This window comes from Micropterus salmoides, unplaced genomic scaffold (assembly GCF_014851395.1).
Source record: "Micropterus salmoides isolate LMB-PRFRI ecotype aquatic unplaced genomic scaffold, ASM1485139v1 Ms_hic_scaffold_11, whole genome shotgun sequence".
Classification (NCBI taxonomy): Eukaryota; Metazoa; Chordata; class Actinopteri; order Centrarchiformes; family Centrarchidae; genus Micropterus; species Micropterus salmoides.
The window spans coordinates 20668837-20693647 of record NW_024040152.1 but is presented as its reverse complement, the minus strand read 5'-3'; the positions used below and the strand labels follow the sequence as shown (position 1 = coordinate 20693647).

General features: G+C 41.2%; 1 protein-coding gene across 4 annotated transcripts in view; it reads right to left on the bottom strand.

The window, feature by feature from the left end:
- Window positions 1–226: 226 nt before the first annotated feature.
- Window positions 227–24811, bottom strand: part of ptprub (protein tyrosine phosphatase receptor type Ub) — a 167690-nt gene continuing 143105 nt past the window's right edge. For 2 of the 4 annotated variants that reach the window (XM_038711783.1, XM_038711785.1), the window contains 14 exons: window positions 22862–22934; window positions 22680–22756; window positions 20007–20024; window positions 18447–18483; window positions 17451–17548; window positions 13720–13836; window positions 12705–12859; window positions 11981–12116; window positions 11132–11281; window positions 9116–9430; window positions 6502–6627; window positions 4605–4762; window positions 2968–3103; window positions 227–2855 (listed from right to left, as the gene is read on the bottom strand). In XM_038711783.1, coding sequence (XP_038567711.1) covers window positions 2793–2855; window positions 2968–3103; window positions 4605–4762; window positions 6502–6627; window positions 9116–9430; window positions 11132–11281; window positions 11981–12116; window positions 12705–12859; window positions 13720–13836; window positions 17451–17548; window positions 18447–18483; window positions 20007–20024; window positions 22680–22756; window positions 22862–22934 — 1659 coding nt within the window. In that variant the 3' untranslated portion in view covers window positions 227–2792. The remainder of the gene's footprint in view (window positions 2856–2967; window positions 3104–4604; window positions 4763–6501; window positions 6628–9115; window positions 9431–11131; window positions 11282–11980; window positions 12117–12704; window positions 12860–13719; window positions 13837–17450; window positions 17549–18446; window positions 18484–20006; window positions 20025–22679; window positions 22757–22861; window positions 22935–24811) is intronic. The other 2 variants (XM_038711784.1, XM_038711787.1) reach the window with 1 other exon arrangement.

The window sequence follows — 24811 nt, the reverse complement described above, 5'->3', positions numbered from 1 at the left end:
AAAAAGAGGGGAGAGATCAAATGGTCGATGTGGTTCATGGCGACGCAAACTGCTAATAAGAACACATCCGTATGAGAAACCGGAGGAGGGTCAGAGGCTTATAGACAGGAAGTCCATGTCCAGCTGTCAGTTCTCTGCTGACAAACCAATTATCAAACTACACCGAAACTTCTATCTGTGTGCATTTTTGACATAACATTCAATGATTAGTTGATAACAACACATCTTTTTTCCCTCTTTGTTTTTTTATTTATTGTTGATCATTGTTATTCTTCATTGTTATCTGTCTTCTGTCTCTCTCATTAAATACACACCTTTGCCCCCACAAATACAGTGGTCAAAAACACAGTAGTCATGTACCATTGGTTCATACAGAGACACATGTGAAATTGACGGCGTTCTCGGGACAGTCGCTGCCACTCAAGAGAGCAGTCATAATAAAAGGCTTTGGAATGGTAAAAGTACAATGCACTCACACAGCCATGGCTGCTGGAAAACACAGTGGTTGAAATAAAGGACGTGGAAATGCAAAGCAGACAGTGGATTCATACATGCTTTGACGGACCTATTTTACTCAGCGCTGGAATGGACAGACTCAGTTGTTAAAAAAAACCTCAAAAAGTTAATTTACAACACATTCACCTTCGTGGGTATGTATCGGTTACTTGCTGTATGTCTTTACTCTCGGCAAACATATAGTGTATTATTCACATAGTATTCACATAACATAATATACATCTGTATGTACACATTCCTTCCACCCTCAAGAAAAAAAACCCCAGGCACTTCCTCCAGTGATCCTGCTTTTTAGATCACCGACTACACTGTAGTTCTCTCATTCTTCCTCCTCATCAAAAACAAGCTGCTCTTTCAGTGAACCTGTGGGAGCCTGGTGATGTTGGTATACTGTTACATTCCTCACATATTCTGCCGTTCCCACCTGAACCAGACTGTGAGCTGCAAACTAGCAGTAGAGTTCGCCTAGCTGCAATTTCTCAGTTTCTGTGGGCTTCAAGGTGTCTCTGCTTGTTTATTTAGGGCAAGTCCTGGAGTGATAGCTTCACCGCCCTCCTTGGAAACCTGCACTTAAAAGGGGTTCAGGAGATATGGTGGAGCATAACATATTTTGAAGGAGTAATATGGAGTGTAGAATAGATAGTTTCTTGGTTCTGGACAAACACGTAAAAAAGAAAAGAGAATTGCTTCCTGCGTGTGTGTTGGGAGTTTTTTTGGAGGATGTTTCAAAGCTGACTCAGATCATTATGTGTACCACACGTGCCAACCTGCCTGAGTTTCTTCCACTGATTCAGGCATTAACAGTTCAACTGGAACCCAGGCTTTGGCCAGCAGATGAAAAACAGTGGATTCTGTTTGTCCATCAAGTCAGGGATTCATAAACAGCAGGCTCTGTGGGCAACCGTTTCTTACAGTTCCTCCTGTTTAAAATACCATTTTTATTTCAAGATACCAAAAAAGACCACCAATGTGAAATCCCCAATAATGTACAGTGGTGGGTGGTGACGCAATGTTAACTCTCCTCTGCACAATGCTAATGCCCCTTTTTATTTGTATATATTTGCTTTATTTATTTTTTACACCACTAGGAACAACAACTAATATTCATGGACAAATTGTCAAAATGAACCTCCTTCCTCATAGGGTTATGATAAAATTCAAACTGGTTTCGCTTGCTTCGACAGTTTACAGTACAAGAAAATGCCTAGGACAAGAAAGGAGTAAAAGGCTCAAACCTGTTACGCGGCACAGGTTTGGACACTTCACCACAGCATTAATGGAACATCATTTTTCACACCACCACTATGGCATGTCAGTACATTTCTAACAGTTTCCCCTGCTCCTTTTTTCTTTCCCACCGGGTTTAAAGTACAAACAATCACTTTGGAGCAAGAACACTAGCTGATGCAGTACATACTGTATGTTTGTAGGCATATATCAAGATGAAGCAGTAGAACAAAGTAGAGGATTCAAGTCAGTCAATGGGATTGGCACTGTGACAGTAATGAGACAGGAATCTGGCACCAGGCCCAGTGCTGTGGTCCCGGGAAACATCCACCTATAGCACACATGGTAATCCAGCACAAACATCATGGCAAAAATACAACACGTTGCACTACTGTACAGTTTCTGCACCAATACTGTTGAGGACTGGGCTAGTCTATCCTAATGTTGTAGGTCTCTCATTAAAATCTCTCGTTGCTGTCTGTACACCAGTATGACACCCTTTTTAGATTTATTCAGTGATTTGAATAAATCTGTCTTATCATCAGAGAATAAGGCAGTTTATGGTATGGTGGATAAGTTATGCCACAACCACAGTGAACTGCTGTTGTATGTAGCTCTTAAAGAGAGAAGAAATTCTGCGGTAACTCTGGAATTTCATCCAGCTCCCTCGCTGTTGAAATGAAACGATGAAACACAGCCAGGGTGACCCTTCTTCAGAACAGGCAGGTCCATTTTGTAGCTCAGAATGTTGTTTAGCTGCTACAGAAAACCTTAGCACAAAAGAGCTTTAGTCCGGAGGCAAAGAGGACCAAGAAAAGCACAAAAAATATCAAAAAAGATAAACATCACCAACAAGGAGGAAATCACATCTGTACATTAAAGGTTAAAAGTTAGAACCATGACCATGTTTTTTTCCCCGTCTCCTTTAGTTGCTGTTCTTTCAATGCCAAGTCCACAGGTCCAAACATTAAAGTAGAGGGGTCACTGGGTAGCCTTAAAATCGAATCTCCAGCGCATGGGAAACCGTCACTGTGGTAAACATTTAGTTGCTATCTACCATCAAAGCAGTCCAAGTACTCCAGGACAAGGTCGTAGCAGAATCGATACTGGTCCTGAGGAAAAATACAATATTCTTAAATAAAAGCTGAAAACATGAGAATGATTACAGGAATATTCTTGCCACTTCAGAACACATAGCTTTATTTTATTTACAGACTCTCTTACCAGGGACTCCACCATGTTGGGTTTGCAGTTGCGTAGAGTTTTGACAGCATAGAAGATGTCCACCATGTTCTGGTACTGGATCATCTCAAGGAGAATGTTGCAGGCACAGAAGGTCCCACTGCGACCGCCACCGTTACTGCAGAGAAGAGGACGTGTTTAAGAAAAAGACATCTTAGATAAATGCCTTATTGTTTTCATTTCATTTACAATTTGTTTTTATCCTTTAATGTTGTATTTTAGCCAATCTAGCAGTGTGGCTCTAGGATGACGTGCATATGAATGTGAAATATACACGAAAATAATTTGGACAGACATTCTTGGTTCCCAGACAATAAATCTTCCGCCACTATTGGATGGATTGCCGTTCATGTTCCCCTCGTGATGAACTGTAATGACTTTGGCGATCCCGAGATTAGCATGTTAGCATTGTCATTGTGAGCATGTTAGCAGGCTGATGCTAGTATTATCTTAAACTCACCGCCTAAGTGCAGCCTCACTGAACCACTAGCATGGCTGTAGACTGATAATTAAATGTGTTTTTATTCTAATTTATGCAATAGCCTTTGTGTTTGAAATAAGCCCTGTTTTTCCTTCCATTACACACAGTTTAATGGCAGAGTATGTACTGAGTTTGTACAGTAAATTTCAATATAGGCCTACAAATATGTCTCCAGAGGGAATAAACCTCCTGATATGTTTAAGAGGGTTCTGGAAGACAATAATACAGTATAAGAGGGGCAGAACATGTGTAATTTGATATCCCTGTTTTTGTGTTCATGCTACCTCATGAAAAAAAGGCATTTGAAACAGTTCACAAGAAGAGAAAATTGAGAAACAACAGCACAGGGTTGCATTTCTGCGGAAATATTGTCCCGGTCATCATAAATGAAAGGCAATATCAATAAACTACAGGAGGACAATCCACTTCCTCTCTCCTGAGACAAATGCAAGGGGAAGGTGGGCACAGAAGCCTCCGCAGCGTATACAAGCAATATTAAGGTAATCAATTGTCGTCAGTGCTTTGGCAGTCCTGGATTTACTGTAGTGAGAACCATCGCATTCTGTATTAAGCCATAATTGATTTGATCTCCATAATCTCTTTTCTGGTTGTCGTGGCTAACACTGTGTGACAGCGCTGAGTGATGTGCTTTTGGATGGGGGCGGTGGGGATGAACGTGTGATGGGTTGGCAATGAGTTGGACGGACCCATTCATATTCATCAGCGGGTGTGCGCTCCGGGGACTTAGGACAACAGAGGAGCATACAACGCCCCGCACTGCACTACGCCACAGCGCAGCTCATCACACCACAATTTGATTTTCTACATTACAAAATACTACCATGGTAAAGTACTTTTCACTGCATCCCATAGCACCATACCGCACCCCACAGAAACAAGACACGACGCAGTCTCTGTTTCTCATCATCAAACAAATCTGGTCATGGTTTACCATGTTTTAACAGACATTTTTGCCACATGGCCCTCTGTGAATAAGCTTTTGGTCTTAAATGTCACTTTTCAACAGCACTAATTTTCTGTCAAAGACCTTTCCACAAAGAGACTGAATGTATTTCTGCCTCGTCTCCTTGTAGTTACAGTTCCTTACAGTACATGATGTTGCTTACAGATTACTCACAGGCAGTGGACAACAGTGCGTCCTTCTCCACACTCCCTCTGCCACTTGTGCACTTGAGCCAGCAGGTTGAGGAAAGCCTTCTTGGAGTCGGGAACGTCGCGATACGCCGACCAGCGCAGGAACTGGAACTGACACACCACCAGCTGGCCCTCTTGGAGCTTCAGATGCAACAGAAAACATTAGGCACATGGAATCTAAGTGTACTGCACTGTTACATTTTCCGGGTTGCTTCAGTATTTCTGTGTGTGCCAGTTAACACCCGTGTTTGAGTGCTCCCAAGGCTGCGTGCCGGCACTCACAGCTGTGCTCACTCAGCAGGCTGACTTTAAGATATATGGGATATATGTGTGAGAGAGGTCCCTGTGTGTTCATAACCTTGTCCTGTAGAATCGCACCTAATACTTAAGGACCAGTGGAGAACAGTAAGTCATGCAAATTGGGCTGGCAAAGACACCAACGATGCATGGAGGAATTGCTTCAGCAGAGGTGGGATTTACACAATGTACTTTTTTTGTACTACTCTCATACCCACACATACATTTGCTGACAATGCACTTCCTTTGACTTTTACTCCCTACCCTTGTATATCATTGTCACACACAGGAAACATACATACACTGAGAGAGGGGCAGAAAGAGGGAAAGGTGTGTGTTATTTCTGTGTGATTTGCTTTCTCCCATGCTGTTAAGTTGCCCTTTCCTTGGCAGTACTGTGCTCTGAGTAAAAGAAAAAAATGTGCCATAGGTAGAGAGGGGAATGACAAGGGCAGTCGACAGAGGAGGTGAGGATGCCAATCAAGAAATGTTCTGGGCACTACCTGTCGTGCTGCTTCTAATGGCGGCGGGGAAACGCCTTGCATACAGATTTCTTCAATAATTGGTTGACAGCGATCCTGAGCAGAATGCATGCATGTGCTTATGTAAATTCCCGGGCTTAAACCATACCTGCATGCACACGCACAATCAACACAATGAAGTGTGTGAGGTCAAAATGACTGATTCATACATATGCACACATCTGGAGAGAAAAACAAAATGTACTCCCTCTACCATGACAGGACTGTCAGTGCCTTTATTTTGCCTGTTTCATTGCCTTCATTTTTCATTTCATTTGCCTGAGGTCTTCCTAATTCTCTATGTGCCAGGTACTTTTTGGTTTATGAATGAATCAAAAGAAAGTCTGATTTGCAGCCTCAAAAGAGTATCATGCAACTGAAAAATATGGCATGCATTATGATGATGAAAGTCCCCTCTTCAGTATGCCAACAGACACCTAAGAAAGGGAAGATGCCTATCTAGGTAATGACAAGAAGAAATTGGAAAAGGGAGAGACTGACCTTTATTCCATGCATGTCAATTGGCTTCTCGTGCATGTTTTCCATCAAAAGTTCTTATAATATTTATGACTCTTACCGAAACAGCCCATGGAAATCTTAAGGAAACTGGTGGTTTGGGTAACATTTTCTGGAATGCTGAATATTAATACAATTTCCTTGGTAGCATGTATGATTAATGTAAATGTAAATGTAAATTTTTTTTTACTGATCATCCATTGTGCTCAGTACAAATCTCCAGTCTATATTTTAGAGTGTATTTATTTAAGAGTGTATTTATTTGAAGAAGTTGGACAGAAATTCAAATCATCATGAAAGTTTCAGCTACACAGTATCTTTTACAGCCGAGTCTGTAGTACTTTGACTTTGAGTACTTGTGTCAGGGTTTTGGATGCACATTATAGCTGGCAGCTCTAAATGTACTGTAGGTAAATGTCAGATCTGAATTACCAGTGAGGACCACGGGTAATGCATTTCTAATGAGGTTCAAGTTATCATTTGTGAAATACCACTGAGTGGAACAACATGTCCTGTGCAGGCTTTTGTCGAGGCGCAATGACTCACCCTTGTTACGTTCTTGACCCGAAACAGACGTGTAATGACATCCTCATCTGCTGACATGGACAGAAACTCCACTTCCATGGGCCCGTACTGCTGTAAACCTGGCTCCGGCCAGTACTGAACACACGGCTAAAGGTAGAGGGGAGGTCAGAGAGAGAGGGGGAGATGTTTTATCAGTGATTAAATATGGCACATACAGTACTTGTACTTTCTTTAGTAGTTATGGCAAACAAACTGTATTTGCTCCTAAAACTTTAGATGATTAAAGAAAAGAGAACCTTAAGAAGTGAAAAATAATGAAATTAATTATTATAAGTAAAGGATGTGTGTGTGCAGTGGGGTCTGCATGCACGCACCTTTAATAATAGAACAGAAGACACGCAGACACACAGGTAGAATAACAGCACTGACTAAAGTGGTGTTAGTGTGCACCTACATAGAACAGGAGGTGTTACGGTGCCACACTGGTGTTAATACGGGGGAGAGAAGAAGCGCGGGGTGGGAGACATGTAATGTGTTTTGAGAGATTGCAACAAGAGGGAGACAGAGTACTCCAATGCCACGAATGAACTCTATAACAGAGTTCATAACAAGATCTTGCAATGAACAACTTAAAGTGGCGATAACTCAATTTTCAGGCGAGACCCAAAAGGAACTGCATTGCACTGGAAGAAATGAGAAGAAAAACATTTAAAGGGGAGTGGATGAAAAGTGGGATTGAACAGGGGGACCTGAAGTTTCTTTTCTGCTTCCTTTTTATTACCAGTCCATGTAGCAACACAGAAACCCTAAGTGTCTACATTTAATTAGCACATAGAACACAATAAACCAAGATTAAGATAAGTTATTGGCATCCACCATTACAAAGCCAGTCAACGCCGTTAAAGGTCATGTTAGTGACTAATATTTTTATGGTAGGGGACTATAATAATGATAGCAATTAAGTGCTGTTAAAACCATCAGTAGTGAACAGTGATGCAAGAGGAGCTTAAAGACAGAATAATATCAGTTTCTAAGATATAATAAATTAATCAGTGGGTTTCTCTGGAACAGCCCTTGATTGTTTGGTTCTATTTGTCAAAAACAACCATTTTCTTTTAAATTGGTCTATAAACTAAAGAGCTAACACGACTTACATAGCATGGATCAAGTCTTGGGCCAGTTCAGTTTTTGTCAAATACGCTGAATTCAAGAAGAAGAATATTCTTATTCAGAAGTTAAGGTATCTCCAGGGCTGTCCTTGATTGATTTTGTTTGTCTACCGTACATTTTCTCTTTAGGGTCCCTGAGTGGTGTACCACAAGCATCCATTTGGGGACCAATCGTGTTCTCTCTTTCCATCTTTTCCTAAGGTTACATTATCAGACAGCATGCATTTCTTAATGCCGAGGATTTCACGTTGTACCTGTCCCAACATTGTTGAATTATTCAGCAGCATTGTCATCTCTGTTTATCTGCCATTAAGGACTGGATGTCTGCCATTCTCCTTCAGCTTAACTCCAACAACATGGAGATCTTAATTATTGGCTGAACACATCCACAAGCACGTCATGCCAACTTTTGGCTCTTTATCAGAGTATGTTGGTCCTTCTGCTAAAAATCTGGGAGCCTTAGTCTGGAGCCCCATATTACTACTGTAGGCCTGTTAAATCCGGTTTCTCCCACCTGAGAAATATCTCCCGAATTAATTCATTCCTTTCTTTAAATTACACTATTTTACATGCTTTCACTTTTGATCATGGTAATGATAGGTTCATATGTCTTAATCAAAATGCCTTTCCTCTCTCAGTTAGCCGCCAGACTCAAAAACTCCCATATGATTGACTGAAATATGATTATATTTCTGTGTCTATACTTAGAATAGACTTTAGGATCTATTGCTGACTTTCACAGCCTTCTTCAGTATGGCACCAGCTTATGTGGTAAGGCCCTTGAGTCCGTCTTTACCAGCTCAAGCATTGCCGTTTTAGCTCCAACCACGTGCAGTAGCTTACCATAGGGGCTCAGGATAGCCAAGGCTTTAACTACTTTAAAGTTGCCTCTTAAAAATCAATTTATGACATATTCTTGTAGTTATTTGTTCTTAGTGTTCCACTGTGTTTTGAATTAAATCTTGAACTTGAAGCTCGTCTTATGTTTCCACTCATTATTATTGCTATTATTATAAGCGTTGAAGAAAGAACAGGGAACATTGCAGTACAAAGACATATGCTCATGAGAAAAAGTGGGACGCCAACAAAAAGAACCCTGAGATGTGGCTGGAGGGTAATGCAAGCCTATTCTCCAGAGATGTTACTTGAGGAGGGGAAGGAAAAACTGGGGCGGGTGTTATCTAGTCGTGCCTTGAGATCAATGTGGTCAGGGATCAAAGCCCAACAAAATGGCATGAAGGGACTAATCCCAAGCACAGCAAGATAGAGAAACAGTGAAGGCAGGGTATGTCAGGAAAAGTCTCAAGAGAAGTTCAGATAACCTCGAGACTGAAAGTAAAAACTAGTACAGCACGCAGCTGCTCTTGTGCAAACTCATTTTTTAAAAACATTTTGCTGCGTTTCTTTTTCCTTATAGTGTCTACAAATCAATGGCAATAAAACAGTATATAACATTTTGACCTTACCCAGGCAGAGTTAGACTGGTTGAGTTGGTTGAGCATGACCACTGCCGTGCAGCCATAGTCAAAGACCAGCCTCCAAAAGTCCGCCGTCGTGCCCGGCAGAGGGTGAGGGGTCACTATAAAAGCAGCTTGCCGGTGAAAGCTGTCGGCAAGAGCAGCGTTGATGTAATTGTTGCTCTCCCCTTCTGTTGTAACCAGGAAGGCCAGGGCTCGATCAGGCGGCAGAACATCCATGCTGCGGTTCTTCTCTCGGTTTCTGGGCAACAGAGCAATGCTGCACTCTTCCACATCCAGGTGGGGAGTCACAGAGTTGAGTGTCTGCAAATGGAAATGTTAAAAAGGTGAGATGAGAGTGAGGGGAGGATGAAATGAAATTGAAGAGAGGGTTTGAAAGATGTAAGGCGTGAGGAGTGGTGAGGAGTCAGAGATGTTAGGGAGGAGTAGGAGGAGGAGGAAGAGGAGGAAGTGAATCAAACAGAAGGAGTGGGATGCTGTGTATGCCAAGAATCCAATAATGTAAGTTGAAAGAATATTTAATACCCAGAACATCAAGTTGACAAACTGATTTAGAAGAATAGAGAATAAATAAGGCCAACTGCATAATAAAAGGAAATATAATGAAGTTAAAAGAAAAACATGGAAATATTGCATACCAATTTTCTTTGATGAACTCTCTGTTAATTTAGCCATAATTACATTTGACAACATGAAAAAAAAACATTTGGATCATTAATACACAGCATCAATAATAGATCTGTGACTCGCTGATCTCAGTACTGTGGCTGGCTGTTTGCTGTCTGCAGGATGACGGAGTACAAAAGCAAACAGAGAGCTCACTGGGTGGTGGAGAAGCTTTCAACAGCAATGTCAGACGGATACATTTACAAGATCAAAGCGAGGTATGTAACATTTTCATTTATGAAGAAGTAAGTTTGTAAATGCACCACCTACGGCACAATTCCCTAATTCTAAGCAATACATCCATCATAATTCCCATGTATACATAGTATAAGGATAAAATAGTATAAAATTAAAGGGGGAACAACGGCCCTTTCCAGTTTCACTTTGAAATGCAAAACCTGGAATCAGTGCGGCTGCTGGTTGAACACTGCAGCAGGGGGAGGTGGATGAGGCAGGTAAAGCATGTGGGAACACAGCTGGCTCTCCTCTCTCCTAATCAACATCTAATAAAATGTTCTGAGACCGCATTCCAACAAACCAGGCAGAGGATCTCAACGGCAGTCACACAGAATCAAAAGCGAAAGGAAGCTAACATCATCCCGCACAAATACACACACGATGCCCAAGTGACACATGCACACATACACACACACATCCATTAGTCTATTCCTTTGTGAGCGCTTTGTTGATTTCAAAATGTCTGCGCTGTGAAGTACATCATTTCCACAACAGAGTCATCGTCTATTGTTTATGTAACTGTCTGAATACCAAACTGACTGTTTTAACTTAAATGAGCAGATGCACCGTACACAACAGAGACTGTGCAACACAGATATGCAAATATAATACTCTTCAAATTGTATACAATGATCATCAACATGGTTACCTCTAGGTGCTTCCCAACCTTCAGCTTTCAAACACCAATATTACTACTGTGTTATTGCTATTATTAAGTGGTAGTAGTTGTAAATGTAGTAGTAGTACTAGTTGTTAACGTAGTGTAAGTACATGCAAAAAGCGATATAATTTTTGATATAATATTTGTTTATCGTGTTGTTATTTATTTGAGCTATTATTAGTACTACTGTAATAGTATCAGTAGTAGTACTGCAGTAGCAATTGTAGCAGTAGACATGCTAGTAAGTTTCATTAAGGTAAATGAAAGGATTTTGTTGATGATATTTAATAAACTACATTATAAATGCAAATTACAGTGTGTGTGGGCTGTGTAATACAGAATATGTGTTTGCACTCTTCATGTTTTAATGCCTGCATATTTTAACAAAATTAAACTGTGCTTAGAAACTGAATGACATTGCCATCCAGCAACAGACTGACCTGAAACTCCTCCCGTAGCTGAGAGGAATTACTCTGCGAATCCACTCGCAGCATCTCTTTGTAAGTGACCGCAAACTCGTTCACCAAGATGGCCGTCTCACCACACAGACAGGCCTCCAGAATGGCATCGTGGATAAAGATATACTGCTCCTGAAAGGACAACGAGTAACATAATTAAGTGCCGTGTATGTGCACATGTATGGGGGCATGCATATGTACTTTAGTGGGTTTCAGATAACAAGCGAGAGTCTGTTATCTGGTCGCAAACAGAGATTAGAAAGGAGGCAGGTTCAGACAGAAGCTGGCTAATGTAGATGTAAATAAATAATCAAATGACTTAAAGACTGGCAGAGATTTTTCATCACCTGTCTTGTTCTGAATTAAACATGTGCCATCATGTTGGTGGTGTATCAAAGCTGTTGGAGAACAAATAAATATTTCTAAGTAAACAAACACATGTGGTGTGCATTTAATTAAAACACCCCTGCAAATAACTACAAATGTAATAAACAGCCAATTCAATGTTGGATTTACATAATAAGGGCTGAATATGCTAATCATCCTCACATCTAAAGAACAGCACGTGCCTACGCAGCACACTGAGAGACAATGTCAGTCTTTTCTCTAAAACTGTTGCAATGACCTTTACATAAGTCCCAGAGGGGGAGTATGATAATACACCCTCCTCGCAACAGGAGGGAAAAACAAAAGTTTAAAAGCCTGACCCTCCAGCAGTTTTCCAGTGGAAAGAGGTAATCATATTATGGCCAGTGATGTAACCTCCTGAATGTGAACAAGACATATTTGTTTCAATGTGAAGTGGTTTCCTGACAGTGCAGTTGGCCTGACCTCTGTCTGGATCATGTTGATGCGTCGAGAGCACAGGGTTTTGACACAGTTGTAGATATCCACCACACCTTCACACTCGGCCATGTCCAACATGACGTCCAGCACGATGTAGCAGCCGGTGCGGCCCGCCCCCACACTGGCACACAAAGGACATCTTTCATGAGGAATCACGTCTTAAATTATAGAACATTTGACTTGATAAAAAGGTTGTTGCCATTTCTCAGGACACAGTTCCCTCAGGAGCAGAAGTTATTTGCGCTACATGATTTAAAAGAGAAGGGGAGAGTCTTGAAGGACCGCTAAAAGGTACAGGCAAGGGTCATGTGACCGATGGAGTAGTGGTCAAAGGAGCTAGCTAGGCTATGCTGTGCTTACTGCCACTGTGCAAGCATTATTACACTATTATCTCAGCTGTGTGTTGGACTTGGTTTAGATTATGAAAATTAAATTTAGTTAATAGAAAATTATGTGATAACTGTAACGCAGAATGAATAAGGTTTTTGTATGAAAAAGTTTGTGTTCCATATTTTTTACAGGACAAGAAGCTTAGCTAGCAAGGATAACAAAAAGTAGCCTACCAAAACTAATGCCCGCTTCTGTCGATCACATAACCCTCACTTTGCACATCGTAGTGGTCCTGAGTCTCCCAATAGAGAATACTATCTATAACTAATTTATTACTTGTCACACTACAGGTTAGAGCAGTTGCTGAGCATCACATTACCTGCAGTGGACCACCACAGGGCCAGCATCAGGAGGCGTAGAGGCTTTCACTCTTCGTATAAATGCCAGGAGTCCGGTGGCGTGAAAGGGCACCCCATGCTCAGGCCAGGATGTGAAGTGGAACTGACGCACTTCGTGCTTGGTTGAGTATCCTCTCTATCACCAGAAACATAGTACACATTGGCACAACATCTAAAACACTACATTTATAGGGCTTGCATCCTAAACATGGTAGCCTACAGGCCCTTTTTGTTCATCCAAGGCGTGCTCCCATCCGTTCAGAGACATTCCCCCTCTGTGATAGACGTGACAGATTTTTCGGTTCAGTGTGAGGACAACCAGGACATTATTTACGTTGGGTGTTAGGTCTTCTAGGACAGTAAGGCCTCTGGGCATCACACGCAAGCAGCAGCTGCAGTGTGACAGACACGCGGAAAGGAATTACTGAGGCTCTCTGGGAGCTCAGGGAGGGCTGGGAGGTTTCTCCTCTCTACTGGGACGCCGCTGCAGTCACACAGCAATTTCTTCCTCTGCACAGAGACGGCAAAGTAAAGTGACGCAAAGCAAAGATTTGTTGAAGACAGAAATCCAAAAAAAGACTATGAAAAACAAGCTGTCACCAGCTCCTAAATTCATGAAGATTTGAATAAGCAGCAGCGGGTGCCCATGGAGAGCGAATGTGACAGTGTGATGATAATGCTGTGTTTGTGCTACTGTCACTGCAGCGTCGCTCTGAGCCCTTCCAATGAGAGATCCCCCGGGAGATTGACAGGGCCAAGGCCATAAGGGGCACAACACTGTAACAGCTATGTTGGAAAGACGGCAGGGGCATTCACATAGATACTGGTGTTAATTCCTTTCAATTTAACATGAGGCCCTCATACCCATCAGTGGTAAATCCTGTCAAGTATTTAATCCCCTCTATTAATGTTCTACTTCTAATTTTAAGAATATTACAAAAAGTATTAACAAATGCAAAAGAGGGTAGTAAAAATGTAAATCTTAGACAGACTTACCCTCTCCAAGGCAAAGGTGCGAACTGTGTATTCAGCCAGTGTCTCTGTCTTAAGCAGAGTGATTTTGATGTCACCATACATCTCACTGTCATCAGGCCAGTATTTACAGCACTTCACCTGTTTAAAAGTAGTGAAGCAACAGAGTTAAACCTGTTAAATGTTGACATCCCTGGGAAATACACCTGCAAAACAACAGAAGGTGTAACATGAATCAATCTGTTTCGAGTGATGTGAAGGTTGAATCTGCTTTTTCACCCCTCCCATACAAAGCTGAAGATTCTCTCGTTTCAATCTCATTTTTTCAAAACACAGCATACTCAAATCTCCTGATATTAAGGATAAGCCCAACTTTTAAAAAACTTTTTTTAAAAAAGGTCAATACGGCTGACCTTAAAACATCCATCCTTTGACAAACATTCCTATTTCTCTTAAAAAAAAAATCTTTGAGAGATAATGTGATCCAGTGGACTTTAAGTCTAGTTCCTCACTCTAACCCTCCCAGGCTCAAGTGCCCAACTGCAAAATCGCCTCCCTCTTAAGGAGCAATTTCTCTAAATCTCCCCCTCTCTTTGACAAGGATCCCTTTTGCATTTCTATATATCTAAGGGAAGATGCTGTTGGGATGTTTTAAATCGCCACATTCCTATTGACAATGTCAACTTATTGAAAATGCATTACCACACCCCAAAAATATCTTTCAGACAAAAATTAACATTCAGACAGTAACGGACTGCATAATTTGAATTCAGCAATGATGAATTTAAATATCAGCCTTACACCGTTTCTTAAACCACTTTTGAATTTCTAAGGAATTCCTTTCCATCATAATTGAAATGTAAATATGCATTCCATTCAGAGAGAATGCATAAGATATTGTTATAAAAAAACGCTCACAAGATTCATTGTAACAAATGATTTGACCACAAAATATATCAAATATTATCTGATATTATTATTAAATATATATACTGCTCAAAAAAATAAAGGGAACACTTAAACAACCCAATGTAACTCCAAGTCAATCACACTCCTGTGAATTCAAACTGTCCACTTAGGAAGCAACACTGATTGACAATTAATTTCACATGCTGTTGTGCAAATGGAATAGACAACAGGTGGAAATTATAGGCAATTAGCAAGACACCCCCAATAAAGGAGTGGTTCTGCAGGTGGTGACCACAGACCACTTCTCAGTTCCTATGCTTCCTGGCTGATGTTTTGGTCACTTTTGAATGCTGGCGGTGCTTTCACTCTAGTGGTAGCATGAGACAGAGTCTACAACCCACACAACTGGCTCAGGTAGTGCAGCTCATCCAGGATGAAACATCAATGCAAGCTGTGGCAAGAAGGTTTGCTGTGTCTGTCAGCGTAGTGTCCAGAGCATGGGGGCGCTACCAGGAGACAGGCCAGTACATCAGGAGACATGGAGGAGGCCGTAGGAGGGCAACAACCCAGCAGCAGGACCGCTACCTCCGCCTTTGTGCAAGGAGGAGCAGGAGGAGCACTGCCAGAGCCCTGCAAAATGACCTCCAGCAGGCCACAAATGTGCATGTGTCTGCTCAAACGGTCAGAAACAGACTCCATGGGGGTGGTATGAGGGCCCGACGTCCACAGGTGGGGGTTGTGCTTACAGCCCAACACTGTGCAGGACGTTTGGCATTTGCCAGAGAACACCAAGATTGGCAAATTTGCCACTGGCGCCCTGTGCTCTTCACAGATGAAAGCAGATTCACACTGAGCACATGTGACAGACGTGACAGAGTCTGGAGACGCCGTGGAGAACGTTCTGCTGCCTGCAACATCCTCCAGCATGACCGGTTTGGCAGTGGGTCAGTAATGGTGTGGGGTGGCATTTCTTTGGGGGGCCGGGGAGCCCTCCATGTGCTCGCCAGAGGTAGCTTGACTGTCATTAGGTACCGAGATGAGATCCTCAGACCCCTTGTGAGACCATATGCTGGTGCGGTTGGCCCTGGGTTCCTCCTAATGCAAGACAATGCTAGACCTCATGTGGCTGGAGTGTGTCAGAAGTTCCTGCAAGAGGAAGGCATTGATGCTATGGACTGGCCCGCCCGTTCCCCAGACCTGAATCCAATTGAGCACATCTGGGACATCATGTCTCGCTCCATCCACCAACGCCACGTTGCACCACAGACTGTCCAGGAGTTGGCTTTAGTCCAGGTCTGGGAGGAGATCCCTCAGGGGACCATCCGCCACCTCATCAGGAGCATGCCCAGACGTTGTAAGGAGGTCATACAGGCACGTGGAGGCTACACACACTGAGCCTCATTTTGACTTGTTTTGAGGACATTACATCAAAGTTGGATCGGCCTGTAGTGTGGTTTTCCACTTTGATTTTGAGTGTGACTCCAAATCTAGACCTCCATGGGTTGATAGATTTGATTTCCATTGATAATTTTTGTGTGATTTTGTTGTCAGCACATTCAACTATGTAAAGAAAGGAGTATTTAATAGATTATTTCATTCATTCAGATCTAGGATGTGTTATTTTAGTGTTCCCTTTATTTTTTTGAGCAGTGTATAATATAAATAACTGATTATAAGATTAGGTACTTCATTTATTGGTCTAACTAGAACAGAGGAATATTGTTGTTGTATGTTTAACTTATTCCAATAAGTTAAACATACAGAGGTTACACTTCAAATGCTGTGAAAGAACAAAAACAACCTGTTCCTCTACAGATATTTCATCTCGGAGGGCAAAGAAAAGAAAGGCACAATAATGACATAATGGTGGGAAGCATAATGAACAGGAGGGCAGTAATCTTTTACACCAACACAAGGCACAAAGGAGGTAATTTTTTTTATTTAAAGGATGTGTTATTTGGATCCGGGCACACAGACCAGTCCTCATTTGTTGACTGTTTGCAGAATTGTTAGGATGGAGAACCAACTTGGATGTAGGGCTACTGCGAGAAAAATGGTGTCATTTGAACCATCCACTGAGGTAATATGTTTCTCTTGCCTAAGCTGAAAAGGATGGGGTGCTTAGAGCAGAATTCATATACTATAGGTATTTATGTGAGGTGGAAAATAACAGCACTACAGTATAGCCATTGAACCATGCATGGGAAATACAATGACGGCAAGGAAGTTAGAGGAATAGTTTCACAGTTTGGGAAATATGCTCATTCATTTTCTTGCTGAGAGTTTGATACCACTCTCGTACTGTAAATATGAAGCTACAACCAGCTGCTAGTTAGCTTAAGTTAGGAAACTATGGGAAACAGCTAGACCAGTTCTGTCCAAAGCTAACAAAATCCACCAACCAGCACCTCTAAAGCTCACTAATCAACATGTTAGATCTCACAAAGTGTGCTGGTAGCTACCTTTGCACAGAGCTAACTGCTAAGCTAACCCATTGCTGGCTGTAGCTTCATAGATGTGAAACACACATGAGTGTGGTATCGATCTTATCTAATTTTAAGCAAAAAAGCGAATAAGCATATGGCCCCAAAATGTTGAACTATTCTATTAACTTTCTACCATAAAAGCAGCTTGTGAATTGTGGTTTCACATTTAATGCAGGGCATCAAAGTAGAGCTTTTAAGCTGCAGTTTGCATGCACAGAGGTCCTGTGAGATCTATACTTATCAAACACATAAAAGAATTTCATGTAGACACCAAAATGTTCCCTGATGGTGAATGTAGGGATGTGAGCACTGGGTGGTGACATCCAGGTAGGGTAGAATGGGGGAATGAACATCACTTACCCTGCCAACCTCCACCAGTTTGGTGATCATGACGATGCTGAAACAATTTTCCTGCCACACCATCCTCCAAAAATCATACAGAGTCTCCTGCTTGGGTCCTAGTAGAAAGAGGGAGCAAACGACAAAGAGACAAAAACAGCAGCATCAAAGCCTGCCCTGTCAACAAGGGACTTCTTGCTGTTGTGAAATCTCGTATTATTGTGGCCTAAGTGTACTTCCTCAGATGGCAGGGTTCTGATCTCTGAAGATTATGCCGTCAATAAAGTTATCGGAAATTCCAGGCAGAAAGGAAAGGGGCGACGGGTGACAAAACAACAGCAACAGCTGATGATGAAAGCCCAAAGGACCATCAGTCACTCTGAGGGGGAGAAGTTTTAGGAAGCGACATACAACTTTAAAACAAGGCTCACGTAGGAAAGAAACGCTCAGAGAGACAAAATCTCTGCTGGCACCTTCTTTTTTTTTTGTCTTTCTTGCAAGTTTTATCTCTCCGTCTCTCTAAAAGGGGGAAGAAGAGGTGCTGGTGCAAGATAAGCAGATGAGCAGACCTTGAGTGACTTTGTGATGGGAGCTCCCTGGAAACTGACACTCCTTGGGGTTTAGGAACAGCAGAAGGAAATTTCTAACGCTCACACACACGCAGAGTCTGACTGTCCATCAGAAGAGACTTTGTGTTTGATCAACAGTGGGTGAACTAACGGCTTCTCTCCAGCAATGAACATACCGCTCCACATGTCACAGAGATTGAGAAGCTATAATTAATGTGCTTAATTATTCACCTCATCTAATGATTAATTCAGTAACATCACCAACACAGCCTTCACGGGCTGGTACTCACACTACATCACCTTTAGGATTTTCCAGAGATAGTTTTGGCAAGGGACAGGGCATGAGTAGGCTCATTGGCTTTATCATCTTCAATTTATTACACCGCAACAAAAGGTCCTGCATGCACATACACATAAACACACACTTTAGCCTTGCTGGGATACTCACCCTGAGTGGCGATGAAGTGGTTGGATCGATGGTAGCCCTGAAAGAGAGAAGAGGGATGACATGCTGAGTAAGCCATCTGCGCCTCAGGCACAGCTGTATGGAAGGGTGCCTCTATGTCTCACCCTTTTCCTCCCTTTCTTCTCTGCATTCTGCCCTCCTACTGACCCACTACATGCAACTGTGAATCGCATTTCCTGTATAATTTTCCAGCGATATCTGACCTATTGCTGACTCCAGACCACCTCATTGCCCTCAGAGACTCCACAGAGAGTTTGGAGCAGTCGAGGCAACACATGGCAAATAGTGCATCTTGACAAACTGCTGATAAATCTCTGAAAAAGTGATTCCTATAGCGAGACAGACTAGCTGACTGAACAATGACTGAATCCCTGTGACAGTTTGACAGAGTGCTGTCCCATAAAAACAAATCAATTTTCATTGAAGATGCAATATGTACTATATCTGGGATGATGAATTCACAAACCAAAATGTTACTTTCTTCTAGAATTGTTTTTGAATTTTTCCACCATTGTCAAATGAGTGGAAGAATATCTTACACAAGTTTCACATAAATGCAGGATATCACCACCAACATAAACGGTTGTTACGGCAAAATCTCACATGTACAGTTAAGTATTCTGAGACCCTTTATATCAATGGTTGAGACAGCCTTTGATACAGATGACAGACATTTTCATATGGCGAGTATGGGGTGAATATGAATGAGTCATGAGATGTCACCTCTGCAGCCTTGAGGGGAACAAACACGACAATAGACCCCCTGGGGGACATGAACACTTTAAGGACGAGCAAACCGTTCAAAGGAAGTCCTGCTTGTCTAACCTTTCAAGGTAAAGGAGTCACCTGTCCACGAAAAACAACCTAGAAAACCACATGGATGTCGTGGTTCACTGTGTGTTGTTATTTTGAGTGGAGCAGCTGGAAGGATAATTGATGTCCCAATTACCTTACATGCCTCTATGGAGTGGAGAAGGTCAGGAATAATCTAAATACCAGCCCACCAGCTCTCCTCAAATCAGTATGATGGGGCCATCCATGTTGATAACAGATTTTGTCTTTTTGCAGGGGGGCATCTTCCAGATATGTTATTGCTGATGGACTGCTAAGCTGAATTGCATCCAGTCAGATAAACGGGGACATGTTTGAAATGGAGATGGATGACCAGTTCTGTGTGGCCTGCTATCCACAATTCCTCTGGCCCTAGCCATACACCGTCAGCATGAACGCTACCCCTCCTCCACTTCAAACGGTCGCCATAGCAACTAAACTTCCTGAATCTTGGCCTCTTATGAGAACTAACAAAGACAGCAAGGTCCTCTATCCAGACAGGACACATCTCCTTGTGTTCATTTTAAAGCATTAACTAAAAGGGTATGGGTTTTTGTTTATTTTTGTCAAATGTGCAGAAACCTGAAACACACTGACCTTTGAGCATTTGTGGATAGAGGATAGTGGAAAAAGAAGAGGGAAGTGAGGAGAGGGGAAAAAGAGCAAAAATAGAGCGATGGCAGGCAGAAGAATGAGCAGTGAAGTACTTACTTCCCTGTTAATCCGAATCTACAGGGGTCCAAGGTCGAGGAAGTGGGGAGGGGAGTAGAAAAAGAAGACATATAGGCTAGTTAATGAAAGAAGTTTTTGGTAAGTAGGAGTTATGGTTACAGACAGGCCGAGAGGGTGTGTGTGTGTGTGTGTTTATGGAAGTACAGCAGGACTGGGCTTTATGTGTTAGAGCACTCATTTTTAGGTGATAAATTATGACCATCGTTTTCTCATTTACTCTTATCCATTAGTTCCTTTTTTCAAATGAAAGTGACTTGTTTTCTTTACTGTTAAATTGCCTTAGGGATTTTATATTTTAAGAAAGCAGAAAAGAATCCATGTCTCACACATATGTTATGTTGCTCATTGGAAAATGAGGCTAGCTAACTGTTTTGAAAATATGGCAATAGTCTTTGCTGATATCATTGCATGTTGCATTGCAACAGCATAGGAATGACACCCTATGTAACCAGGGCTCGTTGAACAAATGTGCCTGTGACAAACCTCTTTTAAAAAAGACCAACAATATAATGCTAGTAGTTACTCTTCACTCCTGTATTTCTCAATAATATTACATTTTCATGATCATCTAAGCAATAATCAAAGTTAATGGGGAAATCATTGGGTATCATTTATGCTTGATCAAGACTGATCTGACTGATAATAACCTGACAACATAAACAGACAACACACCAACGGTTATCACATGCTGATTTATTTATTATATTTTTTATGTGTTGCTAAACTTTGAGCGGTGCACTGGAATATGTGACATTATCTTTTTCCAACTGAGCCCCACTCACTTGCAAACTAATGAGAAAAGCATGTTAAAAAATGTATGCAGAAATCTTTCTTCTAAACTGTAAAAAAAAAAAAAAAAAAATGTTTTCATGTACAGTAGGGCCCCTATCACTTATAGTAAGAAGGTAATTTTCAGGGCCTTTCAGGTAAGTGATATTTTTTTCCATTGGGAGCATTCAGATGAAACTGATCAACAATATGACAATATATGTGTGTGTGTGTCTATGAGTGTGTGTGTGTTTTTGACCGTGAGCCATTGCTACACCTGTCAGTAAGACCTTGTTATTTTTAAGAAGCAGACGAAATGTAAATCAGCAACAGCCATGGCACACTGGACTGATCTAGATTTGCAATAGGTGCAGGAAGCTGTCAAACATATGCAAAGTTCTGCCCTTCTTCAAGCAACACACACAGCCAAGCAAAAGACTCAGCAATTAAATGACGAAAGAGGAAGAAAGAAAGAAAGAGGAAACAGAGAGCGTGCACTTTCTCACCTCTGTTTTAGAAAGCACAGTGATGTTTCAAAGGGAGGAAAACTTTTCCATTTAACCTCTGGTGAAATAATCGCAGGCTAAAATAGCAAAGTATGCTTTGCTGTGGATAAATAGGTGCTGTTCATCTTGCCGGGTCGGCCTCGTCAGGGAGTAATATCACTGACTCTGACACTGAAGTGGCTTCTGAGTGGTGTTTTCCCTCTAATGCCTGCACCTCTGTGCCCTAAACGCTAATGGAGACCCTCACATTAACTACAGTCCTAACAGCAGGCCAGGTTTTTAATGCCCCCTCATTGTAATGAACTCTCTAAAAGCATCTCACCACTGACCATTCTCTACAGAGAAATAAAAGAGAGGAAAAAAGCCCCTGTAGTGTCAAGCATTTTTTTGATGACACAATTTGGCCTAAAGGAGGAATTCACCCAAAATCAAGTCAGTTTTGCTTGTAATTTTCTCTCAGCGAAAAAAATATATTTTTCAAATATATTCTTCATAAAGATTCTGACAGAGACAGGGTCTTTCAACCTCTTATCAGCCTCAAACACGAACAGCAGTACATCAGCTTGTCTCAACTTCTTACAGAGTGCCATATTTACTTTACAGTAGTCCCAATGAGAGGGGTGCAAAAGAAAAAATCTTGTGAGATAAAGAAAACATATCAGATCAGCCAGACTTCCCTTGACATAAGTCAAATAAATAGCAACAACTGAGGACTGTGTCAGCAAATTCACAAGGGAGCCAAAATACAAGTTTCTATCTACAGTATATCTACAAGTAAAATGTTTGTTTATCTCGGTTGATTGATGCTGCCATCTAAACGTGCACTCCTGCTGTCTGAATGAACACAGCCTCCTCTAGTTTTTATGAATGGGAACACATATGAATGAGACTGTGTGAGACACATTAGCAACATATACATGTATTTTATTATGATCAGTGAAAATGTTACTGTGGCACTGCATGTGTGGTGAACAGTTAAGGTGAACAGTGGAAAGGATCATCTCCTCCCAGCCCATCCAGAGATTGAATAACATCAATCATGTCTATTTAATTTAGGGGGATTTGTGGCATCTTAGAGAAAGGTTCATCTCCTCTGCGAGGCATTAAATGCATTTATTCCACTCTGTTTTAATAAAAGTGATAGCATAGTAAGTCTGGGTCAGGGATCCGGTGCATCAATTGACAACCATGGCATCTGGCAAAACACCAATAGGAAGAGTGTTTGATTGGATAAAAGCCTCTAGGTAAAAAGGGGGCCAGCAGACTGGTGAGCTTACAGGAATGAGAGAGATGAACTGTGGCTTTGCAGGGTGTGAGTGAGAGAGTTACTATTTGTATCCCATGTTGAACAGAGGCAGAAAAACAGGATTAGACTTACATCAATGTAGTTAGCGTTAATGTAGTCTGAGTTTGGGTCTCCCAGGAGTGGGTGGAGCTTGACTCTGTGGCGGTCATCTGAAGCAGATAACAATAGAAGAGCAATGAAATGCTGAAATACAAAGTTTCCACAATATTTTCTATTTTTTTTAACACATGATAAAATGGGTTCTGATGACTTACATCCCAACAAGGTGTCATGCCTCCCTTTGGTTTTGTCCTTCTTCTTTGTGCAGTCCCAGCCATCAAAGAAGCTCTATAGAGATAAAGAGAGGAAAACACCCTGTCTTTATTAACCATTGAAATATATTAGATAAATACTAATCAAAGCTTTAACAAATCTTTTCTTTTAAAGTTTGGTGGTTTATGCATGATATGTAATTTAACAAAACAGTGCTAAGAGCATCACTTAGTCCTTGTTTGATCCCAGAGCCCCTTTGATTCGTGGACCACAAGTTAAACCTATTCTTGTTAAAGCCCTCAACGCCATGGGTTTATAGTCAAGATTTAAACCCAGTGGCTATATTTTGTCTGGGTTCAAATTCTGTGTACACAATGGTGTATTTATAATTTATACATAAAAGAGAGTATCAATAGATTTGTAAATTCAATCAAAATAATCCCAGAATTAATTATCACAGCATGGAGGTAATGGTAGTTACATAACTCCCAAATACCAAACAGCGATTATCCAATCATAATCGCTGGTGAAGCACAAAATCCTCATTATTTAAAGTGTTTGGAGGGTGGTGTATTTCTTTAATCCTTCCCAAAACAACATTTGTGAATAATAAATGAAACAGGGTGTTTGACTGCTTAACTTAAGTTGCGATTGTTAGCATGTCCAGCTCACTACCTTTAAGTAGTGGATGCTGGTCATGAATGCTATCAGAGTTTAGGCTAACATTAGCAGCTCCGTCCTGGTGTTTCTGGATTTGGAGAAGTTCACACTCTAGCAACCTCATGCAACACTCTCCGAGATAGCATTAATTTTCTCAAGTCTTTCATCATCTTAAAAGCCTTTTCTCTTGTAACATTAAAAGTGAAAACTATTCGCTCAAGTATGTAAGCTAAGCAGCCACACAGGGTTATGTTAGGGCTCTCAAGTCTCACATATTCACCGTGAGACATACGCATTTCAGCCAGTTCACACTCTCACACGCCACACCTTGTATTTCTCACGCTAAGTTAAGATATAACGTCCTCTAAGTTGTCCCGCTATATTCAATTAATGGACGATCATTTTGTGCCGAGTTCATAGCTTTCCCTGTAGCCTACTAAATGCCAGAGCCCTTTAGTCGATCAGAAATTAAAATGTGTTGTTTCCGGGTAAACTCCGTGATCCCGCCGCAAGCAGGTTCGTTTCCAGGCAACATGGATGCGCATGTGCATGTACTATTATATATTATATCATTAGATTATTATTCCTCATGCATTAATGTAGTTGGTTGAGGTTGAACTATTTTGTATCTGACTGAAATTAATGATTATTTTCTCCATTAATCGATTGTAATAAATTCTGAAAATAGTGAGAAATGCTGTCACAGTTTTCTAAGTGACACCTCCACAATGCTTGTTTTGTCAGTCCAAACCTCAAAATGAATAAATAAAATAAATACAAACAAGTAAATAAATACATTAAAATAATCAAGTAAAAGCAGCAAATCTTCATGTTTGTGAAGCTGGAACCATGAAATGTTTTTACATGAAAAATGACTAATACCAAAACAGCTGCCAATTAGCCTAACTGATGTAGTTCTACTAGCTGGACGTGTATAAAGTGTTAAGTAATTTAATTTATATCAGAACATACTATTTTTTTTAACTCTTCATACCTTTTCTGTGTAAAAAACTTATTTTTTTAAAGTAACTAGTAACTGAAGCTTTCAGATAAAGTAAAAAGTACAATATTTCCCTTTGAGATGTGGTGAAGTAGAAAGTGGCATGAAAAGAAAATACTCAAGTTCAGTACAAATATCTTGTGTACTTTGTTACAGTCCACTACTGACCTTAGCTTTGGCTACCTGAAACTAAAGAAAGGACTTGACATGTTTTTCTAAATTTTGGCTCTGGAAGGAAAGCTATTATCCATCATGATGGTGAAAATAGCTGGTCTTGAGCCACAATGCTTTA